The 20,652-nt window shown below is 39.8% G+C and overlaps 1 protein-coding gene across 3 annotated transcripts in view; it reads right to left on the bottom strand.

Moving 5' to 3' along the window:
- Positions 1-4,531: 4,531 nt before the first annotated feature.
- LOC128634449 (uncharacterized) overlaps positions 4,532-20,652 on the bottom strand; it is a 16,416-nt gene continuing 295 nt past the window's right edge. The window contains exons 2-19 of one of the 3 annotated variants that reach the window (XM_053685030.1): positions 17,900-18,244; positions 17,455-17,805; positions 15,499-15,603; positions 15,302-15,397; positions 13,332-13,424; positions 12,742-12,816; positions 11,876-11,992; positions 11,003-11,109; positions 10,490-10,568; positions 9,811-9,900; positions 9,459-9,536; positions 6,351-6,389; positions 6,085-6,177; positions 5,806-5,901; positions 5,545-5,563; positions 5,403-5,460; positions 5,233-5,307; positions 4,532-5,153 (exon numbers count right to left, since the gene is read on the bottom strand). In XM_053685030.1, the coding sequence (XP_053541005.1) occupies positions 5,236-5,307; positions 5,403-5,460; positions 5,545-5,563; positions 5,806-5,901; positions 6,085-6,177; positions 6,351-6,389; positions 9,459-9,536; positions 9,811-9,900; positions 10,490-10,568; positions 11,003-11,109; positions 11,876-11,992; positions 12,742-12,816; positions 13,332-13,424; positions 15,302-15,397; positions 15,499-15,603; positions 17,455-17,805; positions 17,900-18,244 (1,913 nt within the window). In that variant the 3' untranslated portion in view covers positions 4,532-5,153; positions 5,233-5,235. The remainder of the gene's footprint in view (positions 5,154-5,232; positions 5,308-5,402; positions 5,461-5,544; positions 5,564-5,805; positions 5,902-6,084; positions 6,178-6,350; positions 6,390-9,458; positions 9,537-9,810; positions 9,901-10,489; positions 10,569-11,002; positions 11,110-11,875; positions 11,993-12,741; positions 12,817-13,331; positions 13,425-15,301; positions 15,398-15,498; positions 15,604-17,454; positions 17,806-17,899; positions 18,245-20,652) is intronic. The other 2 variants (XM_053685029.1, XM_053685031.1) reach the window with 2 other exon arrangements.

The raw sequence follows: 20,652 nt of genomic DNA, 5'->3' as shown, positions 1-20,652 counted from the left end.
TCTGTCACATCTTTCCATGTGTACGGAATGGAGAACGAAGGCCACATTATTTTCTTGTTTACAAAATACAAATAATACATTTTAAAAAAAACAGTGCAAGTACACTTTAGATGCGCTGATATTTTTCATTTTTAGAACAAAAGACAAAATCCTGAGTAGTTTTCGTCTCCGAGAGGAATTGGTTTAATGCACGTGTGTGTGTATGTGTGTGTGTGTGTGTGTATGTGTGTGTGTGTGTATGTGAATAGAATTTCTGGCTCTATTTATAACCCAGAGACTCTCTCTCTCACACAGCTACTTGTAGATTCGCCAGTCCGTTATGGGAGAACAGTTTGAGTATCAGAGTTCTGTGTTATGTGAGATTTGAGAAAAATTTGGAGGAGGAGCAAAAAACGGCATCACATTATTATTATCATTATTATTATTATTATTATTATTATTATTATTATTATTATTATTCAAGTGTCGCGACGGGCAGAGAGCCGGCGCACACAAGAAGGAAATCGCTCCTTCTCCAACTGCCGCACTGGCACGACGTGGGCAGCTTCCTGCCGAACATTCCGAGAGCCGGAAGGACCGCCATGGCAGGGCGGGACTGACGCGACACCGGCCAGCGATTGGCGGACCCAATGGAGAAATTCCACCACTCAGGCGACGGTGGAAGAAGATAAAAGGGCGTGCTTCCGGCCGTACGAGAGAGGAGAATATCGTAGCGACAAGACGGACTCCGTGCGTGTTTTCAGCGACATAGCGACTCGCAATCACCGATCACGACGGAAACCTCACGCCCCACGCTAATCTCCCCCCCCCCCCTTTACAAAAGGTGCAAGCGTGGACGAGATCGCCGGGTGGTGAGAGTCACATCTACGGAGGACGAGTAGCCTCCGCCACGAGTAGGCTACACCGGCAGTCACGCCTCCACAAAATCCCGCACTCATCCCCTCACAACCCACTCACTTCACCCTTGCACCAATAAATCACCGTTTTGAACGTTCTTCTGCCTCCTGTGGGTCTGTACGCCACCCTTCCCCGGGCTAATCCCTCACATCAAGTTATGCTTTTTTCACACTGACGTGCTGATTATCGTTAGCTACGATAGAAATATAGGTACGTCTAGTATCGCTGAAAACTTTTCACACTGAAATAACTGAAAATATTCAGCGTTAGATTATTTTAGTGCACAAACCATCTTTAAGCGTTTTTATTTTTATTTATTTTATTGAGATGTTGGGATTGATGTTCGTCTCCTGCTACGAGTGAACAAGTCCAAAGAACTTCCTGCCTGTGAGAAAAGCCTGCCTGTGAGAAAAGTGTGTGTGTGTGTGTCACGTTTCGTGACGTAACGGAGATAAGGTAGGATGCAATCGTAGTAGAACAGGTTTATTTAAGAGAGAGACAGGCAGACAAATCCAAAACATGATCCACAAACGTAATCCAGTAACACGCAAAGTTCAGGCGATCGGAAACAGGCATAAAGGGGCGAGGCAGGAATCAAGGTCTCGGTCACGGAAATACAGGGTCGAGGAACAAAACAAGAAATATGAACAATAGCGGGGGACTGGTAGCAGAGAAACCAGCGTGAACTAAACTAACTAACTGAATCATGACATGAATTATGACTATGGTTATCTATAGTAAGGACTCTAAGTGACTATAACTCATTCAGTATTCTGCGCTGAGTGCTGGGAGGCGTGCGGTATTTATACAAACATACTCAGCGTCCTGATGGCTGAGGGCAATTCAGACACACGTGAAACAATAGTCAATGACAGAACGGGGAGGAGACATAACAGAAACATAACAAATGCACGTGTCGAAATGTCACGATTATCCACAAGGGAAAAGTGCACGCGCACTCACATGCTCCACAGCGCGCTGCTTAAAGGGGAACTCGTGACCCCCCCCCAAGGGCGCTCCTCCCGGAGTGCCATGAAACATCCATTTCCATTGGCGGCCCCGGCCCCCTGGGCAGAATGTCCCCAGCAGAGCCTGGAGACCGCACTGCGTTCTTGGAGAAACAAAAAAGCAGAGCGACGTACACGGCAGAGCAGGAAAGCAGAGTGACGTCCTAGACTGAACAGGGAAACGGAGCGCTGTACTCCTTTTCCACTCCCACTGAAATAACTGAAAATATTCAGCATTAGATTATTTTACTGCACAAAACCATCTTTAAATGTTTTTATTTTTTATTTTATTGAGATGTTGGGATTGATGTCTGTCTCCTGCTACGAGTGAACAAGTCCAAAGAACTTCCTGCCTGTGAGAAAAATCAAAGTGTGTGTGTGTATGTGTGTGAAGCCAGCCTAAATGTGCCAGATATGTTTAAAAAAATAAATAAATCATGTTGACTTCGTTCGGAATGAAACAGCTGGAGACAGAGGTTCTCCAATGGGATGTGGTTTAATAGCATTTTAAAAGCTCTGTGTCTAGAGAAGGTCATCGTACGCGATGGTGTAGTCAGTGACGTTTGGAAGCCCGGATATCACACAGCAGCTCCCCGCACCGCGGACGATATTCATGTCCTGGACGTTGAACCTGCAGGAAATCTCGTTTATGACATGCGTTATGATTTTAATCACCACTGTAGCATATTTAGCCTGGGGTCCTGAATTACTGCACAGAATAATTACATGAATAATACAAATATATAATAATATACAAATATTTAATAAATAATACAAAAATAATTCAAGCACAACGCTGCTGAGTTCTGGATCGTGATTGGGTCAGAAGGTGTTGATTAGTTCTCTGTAACAGCAGCTCTGACAGTAGTGTTATCTTTTCTATAGTAACAGCTCTTTTATACACGCCACATAAACGTTGAAAAGAAAGTCCATTAACATGGAACAGTCTGGACAAAGGAGTTTATGCTTTGCAGTTTCAATAATACGTTTAAATTTAGGAATAATAAACACTTCAGGACGTGCTGTTTATAGTAAAATAGTCCACCTTGGGGTGGACACCACCTGGTCATCGATTATTGATTTATTTTTTAATAACAGCACGTCATGTCAAGTTTTCTACCTCACTTAATACCATGAGTTTAGGATTTGAAGGAAACATCACTAGACATCACTACAGTTCTGATCCTGGTCTCGATTTATATCTGAACTCCAGAACGGCAGATTTCTGGACCTGACACTATACGTCTCGTACCAGTCATCGTTCTCTTCGTCGTAGTACGCGCAGTTGGTTGTGGTGCTTTCGTCGCTGTAGCCGCCAACCACGTACAAGCGGCCGTCCATCACGAGGAAGAAGAAGAGGAAGAAGAAGGCGGCGTCATGGTGAAGAGATACATGACTAATTTCATTAATTCATTCCACTGCTTGGAGTTAGGAAGTCTGATGGATCCAGCCTCGGTAAAAGAAACGATAAATTAGTTAGCCATGTGGTGTTTGGTGCGTTACCTCGACGCCAAAGTTCCTTCGTGGGTTAAACATGGAGGCAAGCATTCTCCGGGAGTTGGTATGAGGGTTGTAGGCTTCGACGCTCTGCAGACTGTGGGCTTAATGTGCATTAATAAAAGAACATAACATAATGATGCATTAATAAAAGAACACAAACCGTGCTAACAGAAACACGCCTCCTTCCCATCCTTTACAGAGCGATTACAGACACTTCACTGACTCTCAGCGCTGGAAGTTCTTACCGCAAACACTCGGTTGTTCACAGCGATGACGCTCACGACACTGCTTTGGATGGGCATCGGTTCGATCCGCGTCCACTGATCGTAACGAGGGTCGAAACACTCGGCCGTGAAAAGGCACTCGTTTCCGTTGAGTCCTCCACAGATGTAGATCTGAAGTAACCCAAAACCTAGAAGGTTCTGGGTGTTTCCAGTTCAAGCTTTCAGGTTCCCTCAGGGACTGTAACATTTTAATTAATGTTTATTTATTTATTTAATTGGTGCAGTCGTGTTTGGAGCAGCTCTGAGAACTCGACTGGTCTAGAAGATACTAAGGACTGACTTGTACCTTGTGTTGTACCCACTGATACCTTCATGTCCACCATGAAGCTAACTGCAGGTCATGTTTATCTACAGCGCTGTGCGTTAACCGACCTTCAGGTGAACACTGATTGGTTGGCGGAGAAGAAGTCTGGAAAAGTATAACTCGGTGGTAAAGATCAGTGAAAGTGAGCGCATTTCACGCTTACCTTGGCCAGTAAGGTCATAGACCGGAACTTCTAGAATTCCAGCATTCTTAGAACCAGCTCACGCCATAGTGAAGGATCTCAGAATCAACGGTAGCTTCTCTTATTTATTTATTTATTTATTTATTTATTTATTTGTTTATTTATTATTGAGGGACATTGTTTTATATTTATATTTATTATTATTATTGCTGTACTTTTTATTTATCGGAGAGAAGCCTGTGAAATAAACCCTCTGCTTTACGTCACTAAGCTGTGACCTCAAACTACACGATTTCATGATTAGTGTTTAATTTAAGTTTCCCAACATCAAACACAGTATATTATAATGACACTGATATTATAATAAACCCGGAAGCACCACATTCACCTGTCTGAATACATTACACAACTTTACAGATTTTATTTTTAAAGAAAGAAAGAAAAAGAATTCTCATTGTTTTAACATACAGCACGCCATGTTTCCTCTCGCTGCAGTCAGACTTAACTCTTGAAATGCAAAAGAACTAAACAAAAATAATAAAGAAATGTTAGATACAATTATAGAAATGCATTACTTATAATACCTTTCCAGCATCACTCTGATATAATGTCATCTGATTTATGTGTACTGAATATAAATATAAACTCTGAGCATCTAAATAAAATAAACAATAAAAAACAATAAAATGTCTCAAAACAGGTAATAAATGAATAAATCCAGTCATTATATCGAGAAATTAGATAATAAAAACTATTCTACAGGAGGCGCAAACACGAAGACAAGAAACTCACATTTACGTGTCACTCAAAAGATTGTAAATATATATATATAAATATATTTATATACAACACATGACAAGCATCTTTAAAACAATCCCTGAGGTGATCAGACGAGTGCGTCCAGTCTGTTCAGGTCATGGATGATGTCCTTTCTTCTCAGCGTGATGTAGAGATACACCCGAGTGCTCCAGAACACCAACCCGCCGTACGTTCTGCTTTTCTAGATGCGCACACAATCACTGATGATTCATTCATCTTTTCATTTCATATTTCAGTAATAACACCTGGAACAATCTTGTGTTGTTGTTTTCTTCTTACCTGCTAAGACCCTGAGGTCTGAGCTTCAGGAGCCAGATTCTCAAGTTCACGTTCATCACATTGTGGAGGTGAGTCCTGCGTTTGTATGAAGTTTAATGTAAAAACGCACAAGTTATTGATGTTAATCAGTTTTTTATTCCGTGTTTAATATTACACCGTGACGTACTCACCCTGTGTTTCTGTTTACACCCGCACGATCGTCCCAGCTGGTCGATGTCTTCTCTAAATCTGTAAAAACCAGAACAAAAACGATCTTATCGTCTCTCTAAACATCTATCTATATATTCATGTTCCTCAACAATACTCACGTACCTTTCTCTGTTCTCCTTCCCTGTGTGTGATGGGGAAAGAAAACGTGACAGTGTTTTAGAGCAGAAACTGGTCGTGTTTAGAGCATGCACAAGTACTAAACCGATCCGGATGTAAATAATCCGAGTGTAGAGTCTGATCTAAGGGATATATTCAGAGTCAGAGACTTTATTTCTGTTACTGATACGACAATAGAATGAGAAAAAGTACACAGAGCAGCTACATCAGATCACACACTGTGTCGTGTTTGTAGATTATACTTACAGAAAGCAGATATTTGTAAAGCAAGGCAGCACACAGCAAAGACGCATTCAGTTGGTAGGAGAATGACGCGCAGATCCACTGTACGCTGGCCAGTTCCTATTTATAATCATAATTGGAAAAGAAAAGAAATTTTAGTTCTGTACGTATATACATTAACTGGACTGGTTTCAATAACATTTTTCTGATTACTTTAATGTCAGTAATTTCACACTAATGTTTTTACCGTGATGAGTTTTTGTAGAATTATTATTAAAATCATGGACTATAGAGTTCACTCACGCGCTGTTATGATCAGCTCCACTAATAACACAACCGCGTTCACAAGAACCACCACCACTGAGCCAAACATGAACACAACCAAATGGGACAAACCTGTAACACAAAGACATGAGGATTAGACAAAACCTTCACTTTTCTCTTTTAACTCCGTGTGTTGTTTTATAAATATAGAATAACGGTATTTTATGGCCTGAATGTAACTCGGATATATCCTGACTGAGACAGAAATATCTTCATACTTTGACAGAAAATAATGTTGTACTTACGTTGCTGTGTCCCAGTGTTTCTGGAGTCAGATTCTCGACCTGTGGTGATTAAAGTGAAATCAGTGAATTTATACGAGATCTGTGACAATAGAAACAAAACCTGTTCCCTTCTGTGTAATCCAGTACACGTTTTCCAATTCCATATAAATAACAACGCACTAGTGGAACCCCAAACCTGCACAGCAGTGGTAACTGAAGCTGGTCAAAATCAGACCCTTTCAGCAGGACATTCACAACCATGCACATGGACGCCACATTTCTAGCTGTGTAACCTATTACATTACTCACACCTACTGAATGATAAAACCACTCGGAATGATTAGATACAGCGGTGCAAGTACCATTCAAGATGCTTTGGCCAAACATCTCACAGACGCCAATACTCCAGAAATGTGCTTACAGAGGCCACAGTATGAAGCTCTTGGGGTTCTCTTTATATCTCTGAGGATTAAACGGTCTGAACTTGGGCTGAATTTGCTGGAACGCACACTCCTGAGAAGAGAAGGTAACTGTCTTGAAGGCTCTCCATCCTTCTCTCTGGAGAATGGTGGATTTCAATTATAACCCTTCCCAGTCTGATTAGCAGCAACAAATCTCTTCTCTGAGGTCATGGCTGATGTCCTTTCTCCTTGGCATGATGTGCTCCAGAACACCAAACTGCCGTATGTTCTGCTTTTATAGATGTAGTCACACTTCTTGATGTTTCTTGATATCTCATCTGAAACACCTGGCTGTTTATTACTCTCTTAATGATCGTGGAAGTAGGAAGGGTTTACTTATTTTTTTCCTCACCTGCTTTCTGAATTTTGGTTTACGTTTAGGGAATAAACGACTACATGTTTAAACCTGTTGTGGGTTTTTTTTTTATCATCATCTAAGGTTATTTATTTGTTTATAGAAGTTGGTGAGGACCACACAACTGTTATTTAACTCCTGAAAATAAATAAGAATAGAATTGAAGGAGGGTGTACTTTCTTTTTCCCCATGGCTGTAGTTACAGTAAATGTTGTGGAACATTCATGAGAACAATCTCCAGGACAGAGGAGTTTCCCATTTCTGCCTTCTTTTATAAATTTTTCTCTTCATCTTCAAGATGGTAAGGGAATGACAGTGTACAGCTCCTACAGAATACAGTGGGTGTAAAAAGTTTACACACCGCTGTTAAAATGGCAGGTTTTTGTGATTTAAAAAAAATTAAACCAGGATAAAATCATGTCTGAACCTTTTCTACCTTTATTGTGAAATTTTAACCTATTAATTAAAGTGAAACACAATAAGAATCCTTTTAGGGGGAAAAAGTAATAAATAATCTGGTTGCATAAGTTTGCACACTAAACTAAACTAATACTTAGTTGAAGCACCTTTAGATTTTATCCCAGAATTCAATCTTTTTGGTAAGGTGGTAGAAGACCCACTGCCTCCCCATTGAGGTTGGCTGCCGAGGGTTTGCCTGGGTCGCCCGGGCAATAGTGTATGATGCTGAAAGACCCGTAACACCCGATGACCCCAGGTTACATCACAGATGATGTGTCTAGGTTGCACCTGCAAGGTGTGTGTAATGTCATGCTGAAAGGTGAAATTCCTCTTCATCTTAAGTGTTTTATCAGAAGCCTTAAGGTTTTACGCCAAATCTACTCATTATTCCCTCCACCCCGATTAAAGCCCCAGTTCCAGCTGAATAAAAACAGCCCCGATGAATGATGCTGCACCACCATGCTACCCCGTGGGGATGGTGTTCTTTTGGTGATGTGCTGTGTGTTGGTTTTTTTAGCCAAACTTATCTTTTGGTATTCTGGGGAAAAAAATCAACTTTGGATGTTTCATTATTTATTTATTTTTTGGTTCAAAAAGGCTTCCCTCTTGCCCCCCTACCCCATAGCCCATAACATAGATTGTTGTTACATGTAAGGAGCAACCAGAACTTGCCCGAAAATGCTGTAAATCTTTTAATGTTGCTGTAGCCGTTTCCCCGGGTCTTCTCATCAATTTCAGAGGGACGTCCTGTTCTTAGTAATATTTTCTTACTGTAATAAATTTTCCCCACTTGTTGATTGTTGTCTTTACAGTGTTCCATGGTATATCCAATGCCTTGGAATTGTTTTTGTAACCCTCTCCTGACTGATATTTTTCAGCAATGAGATCTCGTAACTGCTTTGCTTTGTAAGCTCTTTGTGGTCCAGGGCTTTTCCAGATGGATGTTACCAAGAAGATGTCAGGAGAATCCTACAAGAACAGCTGGACTTTATTTGGGGTTAATCAGTCACTTTAATTGATGTCAGATGTACACTAATTAGTATTTAACACGAGTTTGAATGGCATTGGTCGATTCTGAACACTACCACATTCCCAGTTATAAAGGGTGTGCACACTTATGCAAGCTGGGGATTGGAAGTTTTTTGTTTTTCGGGGTTTTTTCCCTAAAATGATTCTTATTGTTTTTCACTTTAATTAGCAGTTTAAAATGTCACAATAAAGGTAGAAAAGGTTCTAATATGATTTTATCTTGATTTCATTTTCTTACATCAAAAAACCTGGAAATTACTGACTGTTACACAGCACCTACTCGATACTCCTTCCATAAATGTTAAAGAAATGTCTCCTAACAGAAAACCATATCAACAATTACAACAACAATCAACAATCAACAATATCAACAACAATCAACAATCAACAATATCAACAACAATCAACAATATCAACAATACCAACAATACCAATGAAGCTCCACTTGTGAACGAGCTATTACTACAGAAACAATAACTTTCAGTATGACAGTGAGTGCATTAATATAAACATTTATGTTACAGTCATAAATACTCAGGTCCGTACTGTTATAGAAAATGAATCAACACTTTCTGATTTGAGAATTCACCTGAGCAGTGGTCTAATTATTGTAACTAACCTCTGATCAAATAAAAATAATGTTACTGTTATTCAGGTAGTGCAGGTCTTATGTGTGCTGCTTAATATAACACTGGATTTAAAATTTATGTTTAGTTTTTTATTAAGTTTAAACCACTTCCTTTGAATTGATCTGAATGTGTTAGTTTTTTAATCGTACTATTAAAATAAAAAGTATTTGAAAAGGATGAGAAAAGTAATGAATACCTGAGAAATACTCTATAAACAGTGTAATCATGGTCAAGATGTGGAGGAATGCAGTCGCACAGGTCAGCGCGTCACGCTCTACAAAGTGAGAAAAAGACATTTTTACACAAGTGCAATCACGACAGAGTTACTGTATAAACAATTCACCACAGAACTGCAGTAAAAACACTTTGAAAGATAAAACACATGGTCGTGATTTTGTACTGGATTATTATTACCTTCTTCCTCTTGGCTTCCTGATTAACTATTTAACATTTATAACTTCTTTTGTACATGAAACCATGTGAGGACGATCCAGTGGAAAAGCATCTCCTCTACCAATAAACAGTACTGAAGCAGGACTGGTGCTTACCTTTCACATTATCCACAAAGACATAATGGACGTAGATCGAGGCTGATGCAGTTACAACCTCCAGGATCATCCATGATATCCAGGATAAATCTGCAAAAACAAACGAGTGTTTTTACACACTTCACATGACACATCTCTCACTGGTCTTACTGAGGTTATTAAATCTGCTGCATGCTCCGTACCAGGATTTCTGTACTGCAGTGTTAGCGCAGTGCTAGCAAGCTACTTAACTGTTAATACGATACCCAAATCTGATGGAATATACCATCACAAGCATGATTTTATTCCTCACTAACATTATCAAGTTTTCCAGCCAGAGAGAAGTGAGAGAAGTTAAAACATTTAAATTCAAACTAAATCTACAATCAATTTAGAATTCAGTATATCATGCATTTTATACGAACACAAAAGTGAAATGTGTTTAGAATCATGTACATTTGTGAAAATAATACATTTATTAACGTAAACATTTGAATTCACTGTATTCCTGACCAACACACAAAGTCTGTATGTAAAAGTTTTTAGGAATGGAGTTGTGTGATCAGTTAACTGTTATCTACACATATAGAGTTTTAAATAATGTAATGTACGAATATTACATCTAATGTAATGTAATGTTTGACTGGCAAAAATAAATGATCTAAAATGAGTCAAATAAAGAATTATATAATGTACTTACATGTAGGTAAATAATATAAACAACGGTAAATAAAATTCTGTGCAAAAACTGGAATTAGTGCCAACGCCAGAAGTCCTGAGAAACAGAGAATGTTCATTACATTAACACAGCACTTTGTTTGAGAAGGTTCAGATTTAATCTGAAATTATTATTTGTGTCTGTAATTGTGCTGATGAAGATAATATGCTCCAGGCTCATCACACACACGACTAAAACTGAAATCTTGTGGGATGAGACTGATTTTAAGGTACTGTATGTAAGTGTTAGTAGGTCTGGACAATGAGGGAACAAATTATAGAGAATATGTTAAAATATTTCAAATATCTAGAATTTAAAAGCTTTAGTGTGTGAAATCAATTACATTACATCTACACATGCAGTCTGAGTGTTTTATATACTGTATATAATAGTCTTTAGGATAAGACGTGCTTGGGGAAATATAATAGTACATTTAAAGAAACATACATGTCAGTCAAATATAACATTACCTGCAAAAAGTGGTTCTTATCCTGACTGAAATCCATATGTATTTATAATAACAAATAGTCGTAGAAAATTGCTGAGTTCTGTAATATCGTGACTTAAGCCTGCTCCTTCTTGTAGAGTCCTTCCACGGCACACTGTATTGGAAAATAGAGGATCATTAAAAGGTTATTTCAGAGGTCTGTAAGGCATTTTTAAAGAACAATAAATAAAGACACATGAATGGTATTTATATTCCAGGTATTATGGCAGCTACCCGAAACAAAAGGTAACACTACAGTTATACACCAGTGCTGTTATTCCAGTGTAAGGACCCGTGTAACTACGATGTGTTAATATGGAAATACAGCAAATTACAATATGCATTTACATGTGAATAATTACAGAACTGAATTATTCACTTGTTGTGAAAGATAAATAAAATACCATGAATAGTATAATGCTGTCCTCAACACCAGAACTGATTTAGTAGGATTGAGAAACAGAAAATCAGAGGAATTCACACACGTCAGAATAAAGGAAATCTGTAGTTAGGAATTGGGACAGTATTTGTGGTCATTTTATTTATTTATTTATAAGCATTAATTCTATATTGTTCCACATGCCATGTGTTTAACCCTCATCACCTGCTGCAGGTTAACAAATTTAAACAGTTAATTAATGTCAAAATCTAAAGTTTTTTAAAGGAATAAATACACAGAGATGTTCAACAGGAAGTTATTTTAGAATTATACACAGAGGTTTCTGAGACTATTAATGTATCTGTACATTAATTCTATAATGTAGAACTGATGTACCTCTCTCTCTCACACACACACACACACACACACACACACACACACATTCGCACACACACATTAAGAAATGTTTAATATAAAAACAATAAATGCTTGAAACACCTACCAGTAGTGATGATATACAGAATATACAGAAGAGTAGAAAGTGGCCCCGATAGCAGAAATATCAGAAGCCCCACTTTTCCTCCAGTGGTTATATTATACCAGACATCCACAACAAGAGCTAGACAATAACACAATCAAAAATAATGTTAGTATATATTACACAAATACATACAGTGCTTTGTAAACAAAAATATGAAACACTTTGCTTAGAGAAATACAGAAGTAAAACATGTAAAGGAAATAAATAATATAATATAATATATTAAAATAAAATATTACAGTTTTGGATTTAGGGATCGTTCAAGCGGTAGACGTTATCACATCAACTGCAGCAAGAAGCCTTAATAATGAAGTTAAAGTTTTACTCAGATGAAGTAAACTGCACTGGAGGAGAGCTGGAACAATTATAATCCAGTCACATATAGAACAGCAGTCACATTCAAACAGCTCTGTCTCGTTCTTTTTTAATAGAGCACAATCAGACCTGTGCATTTAAAATGACTTCTCTACCCCAAGCAAGGGGTTAAACCAAAGTAATATCATTTTCCCAGATGTGACAAAAGATAATAGACCAAGACGCTGATACGGATAATTATCTCCTGACAATGACTTTAATTTGTGTCTTAGAAATGATATCACATGTAAAGGAATCATACGTAAATGAATCACATGTAAATGAACCATATGAAAATGAATAAATAAATTAAAGACAGAAATGATAAAAATAGAGACTAATTCTTTTTTATCTTGTCCAAAGAGATTGGAAGCACACGATTTTCAAATCATTTTACTTTCTTATCTTTTTACTTTACACAAGAGTGAAATAAGATTCTGCAGATGGTAATGGTGTAATGGTTTGATACTCACGTGAATAAACAACAACACTTATCACTGCATATTGTAGTTGAATTGCCGAGCGGTTAATTATTTGGCGGGGATAACCTGCAATATAATGAGGACACAGTACGTACTGATTAGGCCAGTGTTTCATAAATCCCACATTATAACTCATTCCCAGTTTCAAAAAGCCTAACTAAAGTAATCCTAAACACTGATGACCTGCTGCAGGTGTTTCCAGAGACACCAAAATACCAAAAAAATAAATATTTAAATGACTTTATCAGACATGCAGACCTTTATACACACCTGCAGCTGATCCCGTGTCACATTAAACAGCCTCCAACAAAGTGCCAAATCTAACACTTTACAATTAAATGTAATGGCAGTGATACTCAAAAAGTCATTATTTCCTACTCTGTTATGTAACATTACACAGTTTCTATAAAGAAAACTAGTTTAAAAAACGATTTATTAAAGGATTATATCGAAAACGTGTTTACTGCGAATTTAAACTGCAAATGGATTATTCTTTCAGATTTGTAGCTATATATTTACATAATGCCAATAACTGAGAAGTCCTCATAAGACCACTTATCCATGAGATCATCAATTCATACCTTCAAATGTTTTCAAGTGGAGAGCAATCCAAAGTAGAAAAAGGATCCGAACACCGTTCAGTGCTGAACAAGTTGCTGCTTCTGTAAAAAACCCTGGAGGAAAGATCGATGAATTAATGAATGTATCACAGCCAATAAAGAAACTGTTTATTAACCAACACCCCACTGAGTTTAATACGACACAATAGCGTCTCTTTATTGAATTACTATTACTGTCAATTATTCCATCCATGCATTTTCTGTACCGCTTATCCTACAGGGTCGCGGGAACCTGGAGCCTATCCCAGGGGTCATGGGGCACAAGGAGGGGTACATGCTGGACAGGGTGCCAATCCATCACAGGGCACACTCACACACCCATTCATACACTACGGACATGACTGGACACGCCAATCAGACTACCATGCATGTCTTTGGACTGGAGAGGAAACCCCCACAGCACGGGGAGAACATGCAAACTCGAACCCCCGACCCTGGTGGAGATGTGAGGTCAACGTGCTAACCACTTTATTTTTTAACGATGTAAATGGAACCTATGAATTAATTTCTTTCATGTCTCCTCTTTGGGGTTGAATATCTTTAGGTCACAATCATATCCTCAGTTCTCTGGGGGCACGAGTGAGGTATCTTCACGTTGTCCCTCAGAAGCAATATTCTGTGACGCCAGCCACCTGACACGTCAGTGATGTTTCGATAACTCTGGGGATGAATGTAGGATTAGGTTCCAGTAAAACCTGAGCCTCGCCCCATAGAAATTGCATACATGATGGGTTTACCAGCATGGTTATCAGCGTGGATGTCACTAATGCACTTTGCTGAAGCCAGTTCCAGCAGCATCACCATATTCAAAGAAAGTGCTATAAGATCTAACTGATCCAGAGGATCGAACAGCGGTTCTGATAATACATCCAGCACCACAGACAAGTCCCTTGGTGTGAAAGCTTTAGACTGTAGTGGAGTCGAGGAACCCCTTTCATCAATACTGTTCCCCAAAACTACATGGCATGCTTAAATGCCAGACAGGTTTTCCTTAATGGTGGAGAGGGCTTTGCCCTTATATAGCAGTTCCTGTAGGAACGGGACTCTGGAAAGCAACTGAGCCTGAGGCTGTGCACCGCTCCTCAACCAGACGCCATTTGCAATTTTAGACTAGATTTTAGATCTCATAGATGATGCTCTCGCATTCTGAATAGTGATGATAACACTTTCAGGTAACCAGGCTGTGGTCAGATTGAACCTCTCACACACCAGGCCCAGAGTCAGACCTTCTGGATGAGGCTGAAGTATTTCCCAGTGAGTCTGAGTTAGAAGATCCATGCATATAGGGAGGGGCCACAGAACAGTTGAATTATGTCCTCCAGTCACTGCGTCTCTGCTTCAAAATGAGCCTCATAGAATAGAAGCCAAAATGGCTTACCTCATGAGGTACCAGCCTTATCAGCCTGGCTTCTTTGTGCCACAGTGGGGTTGAAGGACTTCTTAACCTATGTGCCTCTAGGCTCTGAAGGCTTGTTTGGGCCCTGATGGATGCTTGAGATGATGGCTGTGGCTTTGGGTTCCGGTAGGCCGGTGGACAGGCTATAGACTGAACAAAAAGGTGTCTGGGAGGGAGCTGTTTGCGTCATAGGGAGGAACAGTTTAAGCGCTAAGCATTGTGGCTACTACAGGTCTAAAAACGCCTTTGGAGGGCCACAGGCACATCCAGCAACTGCATCTTTTCTCTATGGGAGAGGATTGAGAGGGTGAGCCATCACGCTCTCTTCTGAGAGACCATCAGGGCCATGGTTCTCTCAGATGCTTGAAGAACTACACATCTGTGAAGGCACAGTCAGAGGTCTGTGACCACTCACACCTCATCTCACAGTGCTGGGCTGGGTGAGGTTGTCACATTCACTGACCAAGCTGAGAACTTGCTCTGTGAACAGTTTATCTGAGCCACCAGCAATGCTTGTTGTCTAAGTGATACTTACCGTCAGTAACACCCCAAAGGATGAAGACAATGGCCATAGTAATATTAGGACAAATTACATGTCCCAATTGTATAGCTAGGGCTCTTCTGCTGTCATCTACAAACACAATAAAGAACATTTTGTATTAAGTTTACTTTATTAATTCGAAATATAACCTTACCAAACTTCCAAAGTGATAAAATGAAGGTCAGACTTACCATTATTTTTAAAAGATGTATAAGAGAAGTATCCTAGGATAAGTGATCCAATTACAAATCCGAGTTCACATAAAACAAAAATTCCAACCTGCATAGAGGAAAAACCTGCGTAGCACAAACAGGTATTAAAACATTATAACACTGTAATATCTGTGAGGAAATAAAGAACAACTGGTGATATTATAAAATAGTTAATCAAATCAACTTACTAGTGGACCTGTTTCCATAATAAATACATTTTCATATTACAGTTAAAATGCTTTTAAAAAAAATATATAAATAACAGTCATCATAGAGCAATCAATGGACATTTTAAGGGACTGATATCATCAAGAATAATGCACTTACACATAGAGGATAGGTAGTGCATGACCTCACAGATGCTGGCGGTTGGCTAGCGTCTGTCATATCACAGTAAACCAGTGACTACATTTCCCATCCCGCACTGCGGCCTACAAACATGGCCGCCATGGACTGCAATTCCCAGAACACTCATTCATTCTAATCACACACACCTGCATCCAATTCACACACTCACTCCACAGTATAAAGAGACTGCTTCTACACAATGCCTAGTCTCTGTCGTATGTTCAAGCCTTATATCATGTTTGCTTTCTGATCATCGACCTTTGTTTACTCTGTTGACCTCGATTCTCTGCCCTGCCTAGTTTTGCCCATTTGCCTGATCACCTGACCTCTCCCTGACCTCTGCCTGTCTTTGTTTATTGATTTCTGCATAATCCTTTTCACTTTGTTTAATTAAACTGCCATACCTGCAATAGCTTCCGTCTCAGCCTCCATTACGTGACCGCGTCACTGACTACGTTTACATGGACAGCAGTAATCTAATTATTGACCTTACTCTGATTAAGATAATAATGTGATTAAGGTGTTTACATGAGTCGCTTTTAGAATACTCCTGTCATGTTCCCGTTTTACATGTTATAGAACATAATTAGATTAACAGCCCGCGTCATTACGTCACCGCGCCATGCCATCCGACTCCCTCCAGAATTTCACGTATCGACATACAGTTCATCTTCGTTATGGAACCGTATACAGTTTTGGGTGTTTTTATTAAATTTTTTTACGAACGCTTTAAATGCAGTTAATTATTTGTCACGCTGTACGTGCTAATGGAAAACTGCTTGAAGCTGTGGGCTGCGTCTCAAACTTACCGTCTATATAGTAGCCGAGATACATGTATTTTTCCCCACTACAGGCCTAGCATAGGCAAGTATGCGGTTTGGGACGTAGCCGAACTCTCTTGTTTGCCGTAAAACTGCCGTGTGTGATCGTGTCCTGTCGCAAAATGCGGTGAAAACTCCCACACGATGTTCATAATGTGATCAAGGTGTGTACATGTCTGTAATACACGTCCATAATGTGACTAAGGTCATAATCGAATTAAGACAGGTGGAGTACTCCTGTTTTAATTAGATTAAGGTAAGTAAAAATGGCTGTTTACATGGTAGTTTCTTAATTAGAGTATGGTCTTAATCGGGTTAATATTGGATTATTATTGTCAATGAAAATGCAGCTACTGTGACTGACAGGAGAAAGTGTCATGGATATGCGGAAATAGGCACTGGACTACGATTCCCATCAGCCACTGCACCACACATGATCCCATCACATGATTGTTTGCACCTGTTTTCATGTTTTGGTTAATTAACACTTGTGTATATAGTCACGTTTTCCACAGCGCACAGAGTCTTGCGATTGTTTATGTTGTCATCTTATGGTTATGTTCCTTAGTCCTGACACGCGTTCGTAGTTCTTGTTCTGTCTGTCTGTTCTACTCCGTTTTCATTCAACTTTACTCTACACTTGTCTCCATTACATGACCCAGAGAGAGTGCACATGATTTCAGTCATGATAATCCACTTCCAACGTGTTTCAGCACTCAGCTCTGGTACATCTTTACATGATTTGTACATTAAAACAGTGACTTACCCAGCTGCTGCACTTCCACAGTTGTGTTATCTGAGAATGCCCCAGAGAATGCGGAACATGTATACAGCCCTTTATCGTCAGTTCGGACAGCCTTCAGTCTCAATGAGAAGTTTCCTTTGTTTCTTTCTTCAGCGCTGAACAATTCCACTCTGTCCATGTATCTCTCATGGGACGAGTCTGTGTGGACCTCACCATGTTCATAGAGCAGCACTAAGATCTCTCCATCCATTTTCATCCATGAGACCTGTTCTATATTTTCCGCTGGGATATGTGAGTCTACAGAGCAATTCAGAGTGATATCTTCACCCGCATACGCAGATATGACGTGGGCTCCAGACACGATCAAACGCTCTGAAATGAGAATTACATAAACAGAATTGACCTCCTTTTTAATTCATGTTTTTTTACAGAACATCATGTGAATTAGGTGAAAGAATTTACCCACCAATCTCCTTTATTTCAATCAGAGTTTCATAGGAGTCACGGTTTGTGTAAACAGCACACTTATAAACTCCTGCGTCTTCCCGGGTCACGTTCGTAAGGAGGAGAGAGAAGTTTCCCTGAGCGATCTCCTCAATGAAGAAATGAGCTCTTTCACGATAACTCGGGTTCTGAGACTCCAGATGACTCTCTCCGTCCTGCCACAAGTGCACTAGAGTTTCAGAGTCATTTCTTTTCCACTCTATTTCCAGTTCTTGCATTGGTAGAGGAGTCTCTACAAAGCAGGGCAGCATCACTGAGCCTCCCAGCTGGACAATGAGAGGACCAGATGGACCATGGACATGGAACCCTAAAGTGAATAAAAACACAGTTAAAAGACCTTGACCTAATGTTGTTTGTTCTTCCCAGGCCATGCCAGTTTCCTTCACCCTCATAAAAACATGCCACTGAGTAAATGAAAGTACAGTACTCCTCCTGACAGAACCAAAAGTTCAGGGGGTGGAGTCAGACCTGATCCACCTGATTTTACCTGAGTTAGGAGTTAGGGTTAAGGTTAAGCTGATAGGAGGAGTCAGATCAGGTCCAGCTCCACTCCCTGAACTTTTAGTTCTGCAGCAAGGCCTATCATTAGAGATGGGTTACTCTAAATCTCCCCTAGTTGTGAATGGGTAAATGTTTGTGATGCCCTGAGATGGACTGGAATAACCTGATTGAGACTTCTTAAAAGTAAGTAAACTGTCTGTGGCTGGGGGTTCAAGACAGTAAAATTGGTTGTGTTCTCTGGGTAGGAGTGGTGGCGTTACTCTCTTCTCTATCGTTCAGAGTGATATTAGCCCTGACCCACCTGGATAACAGCAATCTGACGATGCTTTTTATCGACTGCAGGTCAGAATTTAACACCGTCACTCCAGCTGAGCTGATAAATAAGCCCACCCACCTTGACATCAGTACCTCCCTCTGCAATTGGATAATGGACTTTCTCATAGACAGACCACAGTCTGTGAAGCTCTGCAACATGACTTCCTCCACCCTCACTCTGAGCACTGGTGTTCTGTGGACCCTCTCCTCTACTCCCAGTACACCCATGACTGGGTTCATGCCTATGGTTATAACACCAATATTCAATTTTGTAGATGACTACACAGTGGTTGGCCTTATCAGCAAAGACAATGTTACAGCCTACAAGGTCCAGCACCTGGTGGAGTGGTACGCCAATAACAACCTGGCCCTCAATAACCAAAAAAATGGGGGGGGGGGGGGGGGGGGGGGTTGGCTGGTTGGGTGCAGGGTTTTGTCACGATTTCCCCTGGAGCTGGAGCACACAGCGTTTCAGTGACACTGACTTTGTTTACTTATGACACATGCATTTGTTGTGATTTCTGTCCTGTCTCCGCCCCTCATTGGTTGTTTCCCGTATGTGTCATTATTAGTCTCAGCTGTTTTGTGTTGACCCATGATTACATTTGTCATTTAAATCCCTCATGTCTCTATGTACTTCGCAAAGTATTATGTGAGTTTTCCATGTACTAAGCATTTCTTGTTTCATGTGTTATAGTTTTGATCTTGTTCTCGCCCTCGTTCTCGATTCCTGTTTTGCCTTGTTTACGCCCGTTTGCCGATCGCCTGACCCATTGTCTATTTTTGACCACGCTATTGTCTCACATTTTGGATTTGTCTTCCTGCCTCTCTTTATTTAAACTCTTATCTGTATTTGCATCCATTCTAACCTCCATTACGTTCAATTACGTGACACACTGTGTTCAAGAAGGCACAATAGTGCCTTTTTCACTGAGGAGACTGAGGAAGGCTCATCTATCTCCACAGATCCTGGTGAATTTTTATTTCTGTGCCATTGAGAGCATTCTGACAAACTGCATCTCAATGTGGTACAGAAACTGCTCAGTCACTGACAAGCGAGTGGTGAAAACTGCTCAACATATCATCAGTGTCCAGCTCCCAACAATTACCGAAATCCACAGTAAAAGATGCCTGCAGAGGGTGAGAGGCATCATCAAGTACCCCTCTCATCCCACTCATGGACTGTTTACCCTCCTCCCCTCAGGGAGGCGCTACAAGTGCCTGTACTGTCGCACCAGCAGGCTCAGGATCATAGTGATGAATCTAGTGATCTTGAGCAGATGTTTGAGATTGCTCACATCACAGCTGTTAAATGAATGAGTTGAGAGAGCAGGTTTACTTGATTCACCAACAGTGTGAAAAGCCAACAACCAATCACTGATCACCAGTGTTTCTTAAAACCAATCACTGATCACCGTTGTTTCTTAAAACCAATCACTGATCACCGTTGTTTACAAAGACCAATCACTGAACATCTTTTTCCATAAACTGATACTTGGTGATATTTACAGTAATAAAAATGAGACAAGTGATTTCATGCATAATCATTATTCCTCATGTTTATTTCCAGACTCACTGCTATGGCTTTAGTTTTTTTTTCTGTATTCTTAAATAAAATTGTAAAATTTTGTAAATACATAACAAAACTCTATTCTATTTCATTCTGTCCTCATGAAGTCAATTCAATGTGAATTAGATAAATCTAAGATACATCTTGTGACTTCTAGAAATGTTTTGAGCCTTGTACCTTATCTTGTTCCTCCGGAAAATCCAGTCTATGCATGAACTACACCCTCTATTTTTGTTTTTTAACCAGTGCCACAATACTTTCTTGTGTTGGATTTTAGTGATTCAGCAATTAGAAATTAATTCTGGTTGACTGGCAGTTTCACAGACGAA

Source organism: Ictalurus punctatus, chromosome 13, assembly GCF_001660625.3.
Source record: "Ictalurus punctatus breed USDA103 chromosome 13, Coco_2.0, whole genome shotgun sequence".
Classification (NCBI taxonomy): domain Eukaryota; kingdom Metazoa; phylum Chordata; class Actinopteri; order Siluriformes; family Ictaluridae; genus Ictalurus; species Ictalurus punctatus.
This window is presented reverse-complemented; position numbering and strand designations above follow the sequence as displayed.